This window comes from Pleurodeles waltl, chromosome 8 (genome assembly GCF_031143425.1).
Source record: "Pleurodeles waltl isolate 20211129_DDA chromosome 8, aPleWal1.hap1.20221129, whole genome shotgun sequence".
Lineage (NCBI taxonomy): Eukaryota > Metazoa > Chordata > Amphibia > Caudata > Salamandridae > Pleurodeles > Pleurodeles waltl.
The window spans coordinates 1,538,876,504-1,538,890,992 of NC_090447.1; the positions used below are offsets into that span (position 1 = coordinate 1,538,876,504).

Consider the following 14,489-nt stretch of genomic DNA (forward strand, 5'->3'; position numbering starts at 1 on the left):
TCTATCGCCTTTGTCCTTGCAAGGAGTTCATTTAACTCTGAGAGTGTTCATGCAGTACTCTAGTCCCTCAGACCTACCATGAAGTCCTTTTTTTCTTTTGACCTTTCACTGACTGCTCATCATGCTGTCTCCTTCCATGGAATATTGTCCTCCTTTAGACCTTAAATGATGAACTTTCATCCCTTTGCCATTTCATAGTCTATGTCCATCCCTCTTACCCTCCATCTAGTACGCTCCTCGCTGACCGTCCATGGGGTACTCTGACCTTCCATTGAGTACTTTCCTCCTTTGGGCCTTCCTTAGAGTACTCTACTCTCTGACCTTTCATGGTGTACTCTGACCTTCCACTGAGTACTGTCCTTCCTCGGACCTTCTCTAGAGCACTCAGCTTCCTATTATGTTCACTGAGCACCATTCTTCCTCTGATCTTTCACTCCTTCTGCCCTTCTATGGACTATACGTTTCCTTTTGACATTCTCTAGTGTAATCTACCCAAACTGATGTTCATGAAGAGGCCTCTGACCTCCATGGAGAACCTTATATTATCTTACCTTTCATGCAGTAAGCCTTCTTAGTCTGAACTTCCACGGAATATGCTCCTACCTCTGACATTTCATGGCTTGCACTTCTTAGCGCTTTATTAACACAACAAATAACACATATTTAAAAAGCTAGTTCTTCAGAAATGTCAAAAGATCCGTAAACCTTAGGACATAACTACGAAATATTCTTGTTTATGCTTCCACCATCATCTATTAAATAAAAATATACATTAAATGCACGATTGTTAGAAATTAAAACAAAAGATTTGATAACTACCATTTCTCATAAGTTCTAAATCAGCCACTTTTCACATTTCTAAATAAATAACAATATCAGAAAAAGTTGTGACTTTGTAACCAACAAAATGTGACCAACACCTAACACATTAATTCAATCTTTGCATCCAGTTAAAGCTATTACATTGGCTGTCATTTACAAATTGGAGTCAACTTTCGGGATTTTTATGTACACGCCTGATGTAAATTTATATAATAATCACATGTTAACGACCCCTTCTTTTTTGAGATTTTATTTAATTTTATTTGGTTGCAAGAAGAAACGGAGATACTGTCTGAATACAATGAGAAGAACTCCACACCCCCACCACTTCACCTCGGTACATCTCCTTATCAGTGCAGTTCAATACATATTGTGTTCTAGTGCTGTGGAATTTCAATGTCTGTAAGCTGTTGCTTCCTTAAGCCCTTCAGTGTCCTTCGAGTGCCCCGTGGCCCATCATCTCCCCCTCCATTCCCAGGATCTTCCACCGGGTCCCGGAGTCCATCTGAGGTTCCAATGGTTCATCTAGCCCACCTCCCATCCGCCCCATATCTTCTCATACTTCTTTTCGTTGCCTCTACCCTGGTAAACTTCCCTTCATCCGGCAGCTATCCCTACCTTCCCACCATTCATTGTTTCCTGGTGGTGTCCCCTGATCTCCATTTTCCAGCTATGTCTCTTTTTGCCACCATGAAGCCAAGATAGCTTTTGATACCTGGTATGATGAGTTTGTCCCCAAATTCCCAGGAGTACTGTTTCTGGTTTCAGTTCCAGGGGAGTCCCTGTGGCATCCTCCGAGGCCTGTTCCCCCTCCCTCCAAAACCCCTCATTCTTAGGGCAGCTCCATAGTGTGTGATAGAACATGACACTGTCCTGATAACCCCGCAGGCAGTCTGCAGTCGCTGCACTTCCTATTTTTGTACAGTAAGGGCCAGATGTAGCAAAGGGTTTTCCCATTCTGTGTCAATGGGAAAATATGTTCGCACATATGGTCCTAAGAATCATGTGTAATACACATGGTGCAGGATTTTAAACTGTATTAGTTCGAGCCATGCAGGAATAGCTATCTCTGCTGGGAACATAAGAACCTCCACCCAATCTGCTTCCTTCAGCTTCCCACAGTCCCCTCTCCACCTCTCCCATAGTGTGTTTAATGAGGGTTGCGTGTTTCTCATTATAGTGCCATATGTGAGAGAAATAAGTTTCCCTGGAATCGTGCTCGCTAAAAGTCTCAGTTCCAAGGGGGCATCTTCCTGTGTCTCTGACTTGCAGCGATGCTGAGGCGTAAAGCCACTCTCAGCTGGGCATACTGCAGCCGCTGTGTATCCGATATTTGGTATGACCCCTTCTTGAGCAAAGCACTTGATTTCCTCTTTTTCTTAAGGTGTTCCTCTGTGGTTGTAGTTCATAATATCAATCGTAAAAATATTGACCTGCACATATATCGACTCCATAGTGTTGTCTGTAAGTGTACATGCACTAAGCACATATAGGTAAGTATAGATTTACTGTTCTTAACTGCACATCTGCTTCCCTTGATAATATAGTAATAGTCAAGACTGTGGAGTAGATATAAAATGAGATTAATATTAAAGGTTTGGTATTATGGTACAACATCTCTTTTCAGTAAGAAATATCTGCAAGCCTTTATCACAAGATACACCCCTAGTCAGCAGAAGTCTCCCTACTTCACCACCATGTTCTGCTGGTGATGGTCATGGCTTTCTTCTCTTTATCGATTTTAAGTACCCCCTTTACATGAACCCCAACCAGGCCAATTGGGGGGTGGGATGGTACTGAACCCCAACTGATTTGAGAGGGACACCTTGAAATGGTCACCAGCAGTGCTTCTTTATCCATGAATGTCTCAGGATGAAGTGGACTCCATGAATACTTGCTCCAGGTTCCAGTAGTCAGTGAAAACAACACTCGATGCAAGGCATGCCTTACTAGAGGCCGGTCAATGCTACACTGCTGAGTGTCTCCACGTGGAAAGGAGAGAGAATGCTCCGACAGCTGTTGGTATCTGAGAAGGAAAGATGCTGTTCTCTGGAATCTAAAGCTCACCCTCCATCTTCCTGTATCCTTTACATCTTGATGGACCATTCCTCCGCTCTCAAACTTTGGATTCTGTGAAGTTAATCTTTGGACCAGAGAATGCTGGCCCTGAATGAGCCTACAGTTGGAATGATTTCGACGATGCTTGGAATGTGGACCGACCATACATTGATTGTCCTTTATGAGAAAATGTGGGGATGATCTGGCAAAATGCGGGATCTTTACTTTACCACTGACTATGAATGCTGTGTTGGTGTAAATGACCCCTTTTTAAACTGTCACAGAGAAGGCAGCAGTGCCATGGTACCTCATTTGATTCATGCTCAAGTTGTTGAGGTGCTTGTGCAAACTATGGGTCATGACTTCAGATCTTGATGGACAGAACCAAGGAGTCATGAGCTGGTCTACAACAAGATCTTCTCATAGAGCTCCACATGCACCTGTTGTAGGATTATTAAGCTGGAACAGGAAGAACAGGGTTCTTGTATAATTGTTGCAACAGTGAATGAAGTTCATATCTTTTGCACGGAGACCAAGAAATGTTTCATGGGTATAACTGACGCACAATGGCATTATCTGGGGCATCCATTGTTCTAACAATGGAAGTTCCAGCCAAAAACGGAGATCTGGCAGAGATGGTCACAGAAAGGTTTTGAGCGATACATGTGATGATCAGATCACTCTGTAGAAGTCCTGTATGGTACCTGAAGTGTGGTCTCTTGAGGCAGGATCACATTATTGGCATGTTGTGTAAAGGTTATGGATCACAGGAATGTTCTCGGTCATGGACAGATTCTGGGACAAGCAAAACATCTTCCCTCTGCAAGAGAAGAAGAGACAGTTGTAGAAGGATAGCAAGCGTTAACCTAAACTAGGTCTCATGACACCATCTCTGTCAACAGGACTCATGACAGCACCTCAGCCACCAGGTCTCATGACACCATCCCAGCCGTCAGGTCTCATGACACCATCCCAGCCGTCAGGTCTCATCAAACCATCTCTGCCACCAGGTCTCATGACACCATCTCTGCCACCAGGTCTCATCACACCATCTCTGCCACCAGGTCTCATGACACATCTCAGTCACCAGGTCTCATGACACCATCCCAGCCGTCAGGTCTCATGACACCATCTCTGCCATCAGGTCTCATCAAACCATCTCTGCCACCAGGTCTCAGCACACCATCTCTGCCACCAGGTCTCATGACACATCTCAGTCACCAGGTCTCATGACACCATCTCTGACTTCATGTCTCATGACACCATCTGTTTCACCAGGTCTCCTGACACCATCTCTGCCATCAGGCCTCAGCACACCATCTGTGCCACCAGGCCTCAGCACACCATCTCTGCCATCAGGTCTCATGACACATCTCAGCCACCAGGTCTAATCACACCATATCTGCCACCAGGTCTCATCACACCATCTCTGCCACCAGGTCTCATCACACCATCTCTGCCACCAGGTCTCATCACACCATCTCTGCCACCAGGTCTCATCACACCATCTCTGTCCCAAGGTCTCATCACACCATCTCTGTCCCAAGGTCTCACAGCACCATCTCTGTCCCAAGGTCTCACAGCACCATCTCTGCCACCAGGTCTAATGGTACCATCTCTGCCACCAGGTCTCATCACACCATCTCTTCCACCAGGTCTCATGAGACCATCTCTGCCACCAGGTCTCATCACACCATCTCTGCCACCAGGTCTCATCACACCATCTCTTCCACCAGGTCTCATGAGACCATCTCTGCCACCAGGTCTCATCACACCATCTCTGCCACCAGGTCTCATGAGACCATCTCTGCCACCAGGTCTCATGAGACCATCTCTGCCACCAGGTCTCATCACACCATCTCTTCCACCAGGTCTCATGAGACCATCTCTGCCACCAGGTCTCATCACACCATCTCTGCCACCAGGTCTCATGAGACCATCTCTGCCACCAGGTCTCATCACACCATCTCTGCCACCAGGTCTCATCACACCATCTCTTCCACCAGGTCTCATCACACCATCTCTTCCACCAGGTCTCATCACACCATCTGTGCCACCAGGTTACATCACACCATCTCTTCCACCAGGTCTCATGAGACCATCTCTGCCACCAGGTCTCATCACACCATCTCTGCCACCAGGTCTCATCACACCATCTCTGCCACCAGGTCTCATCACACCATCTCTACCACCAGGTCTCATCACACCATCTCTACCACCAGGTCTCATCACACCATCTCTGCCACCAGGTCTCATCACACCATCTCTGCCACCAGGTCACATCACACCATCTCTGCCACCAGGTCTCATCACACCATCTCTTCCACCAGGTCTCATCACACCATCTCTTCCACCAGGTCTCATCACACCATCTCTGCCACCAGGTCTCATCACACCATCTCTGCCACCAGGTCTCATCACACCATCTCTGCCACCAGGTCTCATGAGACCATCTCTGCCACCAGGTCACATCACATCATCTCTGCCACCAGGTCACATCACACTATCTCTGCCACCAGGTCTCATGATACCATCTCTGCCACCAGGTCTCATCACACCATCTCTGCCACCAGGTCTCATCACACCATCTCTGCCACCAGGTCTCATGACACCATCTCTGCCACCAGGTCTCATCACACCATCTCTGCCACCAGGTCTCATGACACCATCTCTTCCACCAGGTCTCATCACACCATCTCTGTCACCAGGTCACATCACACTATCTCTTCCACCAGGTCTCATCACACCATCTCTGCCACCAGGTCTCATCTCACCATCTCTGCCACCAGGTCTCATTACACCATCTCTGCCACCAGGTCTCATCACACCATCTCTGCCACCAGGTCACATCACACTATCTCTTCCACCAGGTCACATCACACTATCTCTTCCACCAGGTCTCATCACACCATCTCTGTCACCAGGTCACATCACACTATCTCTTCCACCAGGTCTCATCACACCATCTCTGCCACCAGGTCTCATGATACCATCTCTGCCACCAGGTCTCATGATACCATCTCTGCCACCAGGCCTCATGACACCATCTCTGCCACCAGGTCTCATCACACAATCTCTGCCACCAGGTCACATCACACTATCTCTTCCACCAGGTCACATCACACTATCTCTTCCACCAGGTCTCATCACACCATCTCTGTCACCAGGTCACATCACACTATCTCTTCCACCAGGTCACATCACACCATTTCTACCACCAGGTCTCATGATACCATCTCTACCACCAGGTCTCATGATACCATCTCTGCCACCAGGTCTCATCACACCATCTCTGCCACCAAGTCTCATGAGACCATCTCTGCCACCAGGTCTCATTACACTATCTCTTCCACCAGGTCTCATCACACCATCTCTACCACCAGGTCTCATGATACCATCTCTGCCACCAGGTCTCATCACACCATCTCTGCCACCAGGTCTCATCACACCATCTCTACCACCAGGTCTCATGATACCATCTCTGCCACCAGGTCTCATCACACCATCTCTGCCACCAGGTCTCATGAGACCATCTCTACCACCAGGTCTCATCACACCATCTCTGCCACCAGGTCTCATCACACTATCTCTTCCACCAGGTCTCATCACACCATCTCTACCACCAGGTCTCATCACACCATCTCTGCCACCAGGTCTCCTGACACCATCTCTGCCACCAGGTCTCATCACACCATCTCTGCCACCAGGTCTCATCACACCATCTCTGCCACCAGGTCACATCACACTATCTCTTCCACCAGGTCTCATCACACCATCTCTGTCACCAGGTCACATCACACTATCTCTTCCACCAGGTCTCATCACACCATCTCTGCCACCAGGTCTCATTACATAATCTCTGCCACCAGGTCTCATCACACCATCTCTGCCACCAGGTCACATCACACCATCTCTGTCACCAGGTCTCATGACACCATCTCTGCCACCAGGTCTCATGACACCATCTCTACCACCAGGTCTCATTACACCATCTCTGCCACCAGGTCTCATTACATAATCTCTGCCACCAGGTCTCATGACACCATGTCTGCCACCAGGTCTCATCTCACCATCTCTGCCACCAGGTCTCATCAAACCATCTCTGCCACCAGGTCTCATCACACCATCTCTGCCCTAAGGTCTCATCACACCATCTCTGCCACCAGGTCTCATGAGACCATCTCTGCCACCAGGTCTCATCTCACCATCTCTGCCACCAGGTCTCATCTCACCATCTCTGCCACCAGGTCTCATCACACCATCTCTACCACCAGGTCACATCACACCATCTCTGCCACCAGGCCTCAGCACATAATCTCTGCCACCAGGTCACATCACACCATCTCTGTCACCAGGTCTCATCACACCATCTCTGTCACCAGGTCTCATCACACCATCTCTGTCACCAGGTCTCATCACACCATCTCTGCCACCAGGTCTCATGACACCATCTCTACCACCAGGTCTCATTACATAATCTCTGCCACCAGGTCTCATTACATAATCTCTGCCACCAGGTCTCATGACACCATCTCTGCCACCAGGTCTCATGAGACCATCTCTGCCACCAGGTCTCATGAGACCATCTCTGCCACCAGGTCACATCACACCATCTCTGCCACCAGGTCTCATCACACCATCTCTGCCACCAGGTCTCATCACACCATCTCTGCCACCAGGTCACATCACACCATCTCTGCCACCAGGTCTCATTAGACCATCTCTTCCACCAGGTCACATCACACCATCTCTGCCACCAGGTCTCATCACATCATCTCTGCCACCAGGTCTCATGAGACCATCTCTGCCACCAGGTCTCATGAGACCATCTCTGCCACCAGGTCACATCACATCATCTCTGCCACCAGGTCTCATCACACCATCTCTGCCACCAGGTCTCATGACACCATCTCTGCCACCAGGTCTCATGACACCATCTCAGCCACCAGGTCTCATCACACCATCTCTTCCACCAGGTCTCATGACACCATCTCAGCCACCAGGTCTCATCACACCATCTCTTCCACCAGGTCTCATCTCACCATCTCTGCCACCAGGTCTCATCACACCATCTCTGCCACCAGGTCTCATGATACCATCTCTGCCACCAGGTCTCATCACACCATCTCTGCCACCAGGTCTCATCACACCATCTCTGCCACCAGGTCACATCACACCATCTCTGTCACCAGGTCTCATGACACCATCTCTGCCACCAGGTCTCATGACACCATCTCTACCACCAGGTCTCATTACATAATCTCTACCACCAGGTCTCATTACATAATCTCTGCCACCAGGTCTCATCACACCATCTCTGCCATCAGATCTCATGACACATCTCTGCCACCAGGTTACATCACACCATCTCTGCCACCAGGTCTCATGAGACCATCTTTGCCACCAGGTCTCATTACATAATCTCTGCCACCAGGTCTCATCACACCATCTCTACCACCAGGTCTCATGAGACCATCTCTACACCAGGTGTCATGATTCCATTTCTGTTACACATCCCCCTCTACTTCAACAATTATTAAAATGGGCTCAGCCAATCACACACCTCGTACCGTGCATATGCCATACGCCAGACATAAAGAGGAAGGAACACATACGTGGAATGAGTCTCGAGGAAGTATTTTCATTTATCTGGGCTGATGCTCAGCAATGGAAGTTAAATCTCCCACTGTTTCCGAGCCCCAGAAGGAGCTGCAGTCAAACTGAATGACTGTAGGGGAAGGCAAAGCGTCAGAGGGGAAGCTGGGAGCGGAGATGCCTCATTGCTCTAGCACAGGGGGATCCAAAGTCCATTCACAAAGACCAGATTCATTCTAGTTCTAAAATAGCACATTGCATGCATTGAAAACAAATGGAAATCCTGCGTCACTGTGAAAGGGTGGTTATGTGCCGTATTTAAGTCATAGGGCACATTCCTGTCCTTTCTCCCTCCTCTGGCACACAATTTGCTGCCTAGCGCCATAAGTCTTGTAAATCAGGGGATGCATCAAAATCCATGAGAGTTGTATGGGAGCACCCACCGCAACACCCACTGATAGCCTATCCAAGGCAGAGTAGCATAACGCAGAGGCTTGCACTGCATTGCGCTACCCCAGACTTATGTGGCCATTAAAAACTATGCAAAGTGGCTTTGGGTGGCTTCATAAATCTGACTTAGAACCTTGCGTCATGCATGTACCTCTTTGTGTGATGCAAACATGACGCAAGGCTCTTGTAACTATGCCCCACAGTGGTCATCTTGGTAATATGGCATGGATTCGGCCCCCGTGGAGCAGTGTTGGACACCTTTGCTGTAGCATACTTTCAGGGTACAATCTTGGGGTTCATGCTGCTCCTGAGGGCCTACTCTCTCAGCATTAGATCTGAGGAACTTCAGTCACTTTACCTCAGGCTTCCCAAGTCACACAGAGAGGCAGTGCTGGAGCTGTGAATCCTGAAATGCCTGAACTCCAGTTTAAGCTTTCAGTGGGTTGCACGACCTCACTGCTCCTATCGCCCTAGGGTGGTGGCGCTTTGGCTCCTCTGGTGCATAAGTATTGAACAATCCAAGGCCCTTTTTGTCTTGGTGGTGCTGCACACTTGTTGGATAACGAGAAAAAACTCTGCTTCACCTCTGGTTTTTTTTTTTTTAGAATTCAGTCAATTGTATGTTTCATGTGTTTCGGTGTATTTTTCTCTTTATGCGTTTCGGGTTAATGCCCTTCATCAGGACATTGCTCTCTATACTTATTTATTAAAGAAGAAACACGGACAATGGCATTATTTCTTTACTTTCAATTAGAGCTTTCAGTGTTCAAAATAGATATCATTACACATGAATCATAACCAACATTTAATCAAGAAGCATCTTGTTGTGCACGGTTGTCACAGAGATCCATCAGCTTCAATGATAAAAGTCTACATCCAGTAATTCACAGCAATGACGTGGCAGCCCAGGGCAACAGAACTTGATACCACTGGTGCTGCGCCATAAAGGAATTCTAGGCTGCTCTGGCGGACCTCAGTGAGAGCCGGCCAGTGCTGGACGGCAGGGGCAGGGCATCTGGGCGGGAGGGAAGGCACAGAGAGTGGTGGGTGTGGGTTGCAGGAGGCTGTGCTTTTTTTATTTGGGACAGTGAGGAGAGGCATTTTCATGTATGGCTCCCCCATTACTCTTCGGCACCTGTGTAGCAGCTGGAAACGGGGGCAGGTGATTTTGGGGGTCACACGTAACATAAAGTTATAGATGAGTTAATAGTGAAAGATGGGGATGTTCTCACCTTGGGTTCTGAGTGACAATAGACAACTCAAGCTTCACGTTTGTTGTTCCTTTGATGTCACTCAGAGCTCCTCGGTGAAAAACATCCCCGTAAATCACTTAACCCATCTATAGTTGTGTGTATTATGTACATTTATTGGAACACTGACCAAAGCTTCATGTTGCAATCAGCCCTGCGGAGTTCTGTTTCATCACTGAAACATTGGGTATATTTTCTTTGCAGCTCATACGGAATAAATGAGTTTGACCAGGAGTCATATTTTAATCTAATAACAACGAGGTGTCGCGTTTATACAAGTGTTTTACTTGTAACCATCTTCAATTGCAGTGGTTTGGCAACAACTGAGTAAGCAAGAGGTTTCATATATTGTCTCTTTTCTAGCTTGGAAAACATATTAAAATAACAATCATTAAATTCTTTGCAGTAATTTAGATAAGGTTAATATTTTCATTTAGTTCATTAACATTTTAAGGTGATTGTTATACCCCACTCTGAGGTCCTGTACATTTTTACACATCATGCTAGGGACCATGCTCAGTTACCCCTCCTTTCCGAGCTCAGTGTTTCATTATCTGGTGTTAAATGTCCATACTCATTCACATTCCCAGTATGGTGTTTTACTGCTCTGTAGTTGCCGTTTGATTGGCAGCTTGTTCTTTTCTTCCGGCTTTGATCTGGGATACGATGGGTTTCACAAGTTATCCCACATGTTGTTATGTGAAATGGTTCCTTTGGTTTGGTTGTATTTCAGGTAAAGCTTGTTGTTCCTTCGGGCTCATGTTCTAATTCAGCAAGCCTCGGTGTAGCTTGGTTTGTTGGATGCTGTATTTCAAAAGATCGGCTTTTTACATTCCATGACTAGGGATGTTGTTCCTTCAGACTGGATTGTGGGAGGGATACATGTGTCAGTTTTTATTTTTTGATTTTGTGTTTGTATTACAATGTATATAATAAGCCACAGATATTCTTAGATGTCATTTAGGCCTTTGGGTTCTGATAAGTTTAGTCCCAGCATCCAATACAAACAGTTCCTTCCACTGCCCCCCCCAGGTAGGGGTCTTGCGTTTTTTCACATAGTTGGTACCTTATCTTGGATACTTGATTATTGACTGGCTATAAGGTATTTCTTGTGCATAGGTGATTTATGCTCACCAGTCATTTTTATTCGTTTTTTTTGCAGTTTGTCCAATATACATTTTGGAGCATGGACATTTTATGGAATAAAGTATGGATTCTCTGTCACAAGTTGCATATGTGTTGAGGGGGTTTGCTCACCTGTCTTTGGGTGGGACATGACATACCTTAATTATGAAAACTGCAATTTGCTCAGTGCAGACAGGTAAAGGTAAAGGTTTTGTGAGATGTGTGATGGAGACTCCAGTTTCATATCATCAGTTCCTGTTAGTTTGTCACTTCAGTTGCACTTTCTTTTGTCACAAACAGAGGCTCGCTCTTGGCATCTGCATGTGCTTCACGATTGTTTTTCAAAGTCCATAATGTTTTCTTTTACTCTGCATGTTTGTTGGGATTGAAGGATGAACGCCCTTCATCTGGTGTGTATTGCCTTTTTCTTTGGGTTCCAATGCCTGATCGCTGGTTATTTTGCAAATCCTCCCGGTAATCTGGCAAGGTTTAGGGCCCGATTACAACCTCGGCAGATAGGATACTCTGTAACAGATGTGACGGATATCCCACCTGCCGTTTCACAAGTTCCATAGGATATTATTGGATGTGTTCTATATGAGGTCGTAATCAGGCCCTTAGACTGTTGTTTGAATTTTATCAGTTCACCTTGCGGCTGCGTAAACATATGTTCATCTGAAACAATTCTTCACATACACTTATATATATATATATATATATATATACACACATATCAATGTGACGTTTACGGTCCTGTGGACATATTGTACTGAGAGAACCTGCTCAGATTTTCCATTTGTTATTGTTGATTTGATTGAATGGAGTGATTATTGATGAAAATCAGAACATTTTAATCGTTTTCTGAGTCCCTCTCCATACTGACACATCATCATGTGACACCAACGCTGTTATTTCATTGGCTTACAATGAGTACTCTGTAAAATGTATTCTTCTACAGAGCCATGCAGATGCACAATTGGCATATTAGCTAGCGGTGTAACTACCCATAGCTGTCCCAGCTGAATCTTAGTGAGAAAAAGTCACTCACGTAACATTTATATGTTTAATATGAAAATGCTCATTGTCATGTGTAGTTTTACGTGTTCTGTTACTTTTTATTGAACAATAGCCATGTTGTTTTTCGACCTGCATGAAGGCTACTAACGCTTTAGAATTGTTTCACAGGTAGACATATTTAAAACAAATTAGAATTCTGTCAATCCAAGTTGTACATTCCACATTTCTGCTGGACCTTGGTAGCAGGGCGTAACTTTGCTCTAAAGTTGGCACAGTAAAGCGGGTGTTCCAGAAAGTAGAAGAACCAACTCTTGTTAGTGCTAACTGTATCTCTCTATAACAGAATCTGGCTATCATTTAGTTTGATTTATGTCGCATGTTGCCGTCACAATTCACTTGTATTGATAAAAACTGAGTACTTGTAACTGAGAAATATATGGATCTTAACATCACGTGCTCCACCTGAGCAAAGCCGTGGTCTGTTGAAAGAGTTTAATTTAATTTAATTAAGCCTTGCTCAATTTTTGAATGCTTGCTGGCTATTTTGCATTCAACGCATGTCAGACGTCTGTGAGCAGTGGTGTTTTCTTTTAAATTAAGTATGTTTTTTCCATTGATACTTCAATAAGTATTGAAACCAATAGTTTTTAACAATGGTCATATCAAACTGAGTGCAGTTCTGATGTCTGTATATTCTTTGAGCTTCTGCTAAGTGCTTTGGAAACCTTTACTGAGTGGGACTGAAACACATAGATTGGTGCCATTGAGGGGATCAAAGGTTTTTCTGGTTCAATTTATCAGCCAGTTTATTGATCAAATCTGTGGTACTTTTAATTGGAGATGGTGGATAACCCATGATTCTTTTTCAACCAGAAACCTACAAATTCGGAAGGATTTTCTGATCTACACCGATTCCCCGAAACTACTGTTCATAGCGTAGGGTTATTAATATCCTGGTGGATAACAGTGAAACACTGAAATAAAAGCAATTTCAAGAATCAATAAAGAGTTTTCTCATCTGTGCCTCCATTCTTGCATGCTTGGGCTACATTTTCTTTCAGGTATTCTTTTTTTAATTTTTTGCTGCAGCATGATCTACCATTATTGCAATCCCTCCCCCTTATCAGCCTTACTTATGACAATGGTATTATCTTGGTTTCTAGCTTCTTGATTTGTTTCATGATCCTTTTTGTTGGGTAAATTTCTGCAGATTGTATTCTGCACAAAATGACCAGTAAGAATAATACATAAAAAGCACATGGAAAAAAAATGCAATGAATTCAAGACAAGTGTTTATAGAGAACACCCAGAAGTGAAAACAACTTTTCCCTGTATCCTACAAGTTTGCATCGCTGACAAAGCAAAAGGCCATTGGACATAATATTTCTAATTTTCATTAGCATAAGGGGTCACAGACTAAACAAAAATGTTGAACTTTTAATCTCACAAATTTATAAGAGTGTGGATTATACAGATACTTTCTGGTACTTAGCCCAGTGCACATGAAACCACAAAAAGTCAGCAGTCCGACTAATAGTGGCTTTTCAGCTTATTGAACCTCAGCTTATGATTCTAGCAGCATCCCACAGCCAGGCAGTGACTGAGGCTTAATGCCGAGGATCTTCACTAACTAGATCTTGGTTATTATGTCGGCCACATAGACAGCTAGTGACACCGCTAGGCGGACCTTAGACCAACATGAACCCCGAGTAAGGGTTACAGGTCTTGGTGTGCGACCCCATGCGGTGAAGGTATTGTCTCACATCTCCTGTGGAAATGCTCAGAAATTCCTCACTCGAGTGGTCTTAGCAGGTAGCTGATTGGTGAAAATACTGACTCACCCCTCACATCACTGTGGATTGAAGTTGTTTATTCACCTGCCCTTAGTGGGCACCAGTTTGGTGATGACCCTGTCCCTTCCCTCAAATCACTGTTGGACTGAAGGTGTTCACTGACCTCCTAGTCAGCGTCTGCTGCCCTCCCCAGCTCCTCTGGCTGCTGCTGCCTCTGCCTTTTGCCTGGGACGAGTTGACTCTCAGTTCGAGATCCTCCTCCACCCACAGGCTCATCCCTGCACCTTATCCCTGGTGGTCTAGTGGCCAGCACAAGTAAGTATTTCGCTCTGTCACTCTTTCACTCTTGCTTTTTTTGCCTTTTTTCTATCGTTTTTCC

General features: G+C 45.7%; 1 protein-coding gene across 1 annotated transcript in view; it reads right to left on the reverse strand.

Moving 5' to 3' along the window:
* Positions 1-1,089: 1,089 nt before the first annotated feature.
* The window catches only part of PLA1A (phospholipase A1 member A), a 202,813-nt gene continuing 189,413 nt past the window's right edge, over positions 1,090-14,489 (reverse strand). The window contains exon 11 of the mRNA XM_069202990.1: positions 1,090-3,700. Coding sequence (XP_069059091.1) covers positions 3,616-3,700 — 85 coding nt within the window. The 3' untranslated portion in view covers positions 1,090-3,615. The remainder of the gene's footprint in view (positions 3,701-14,489) is intronic.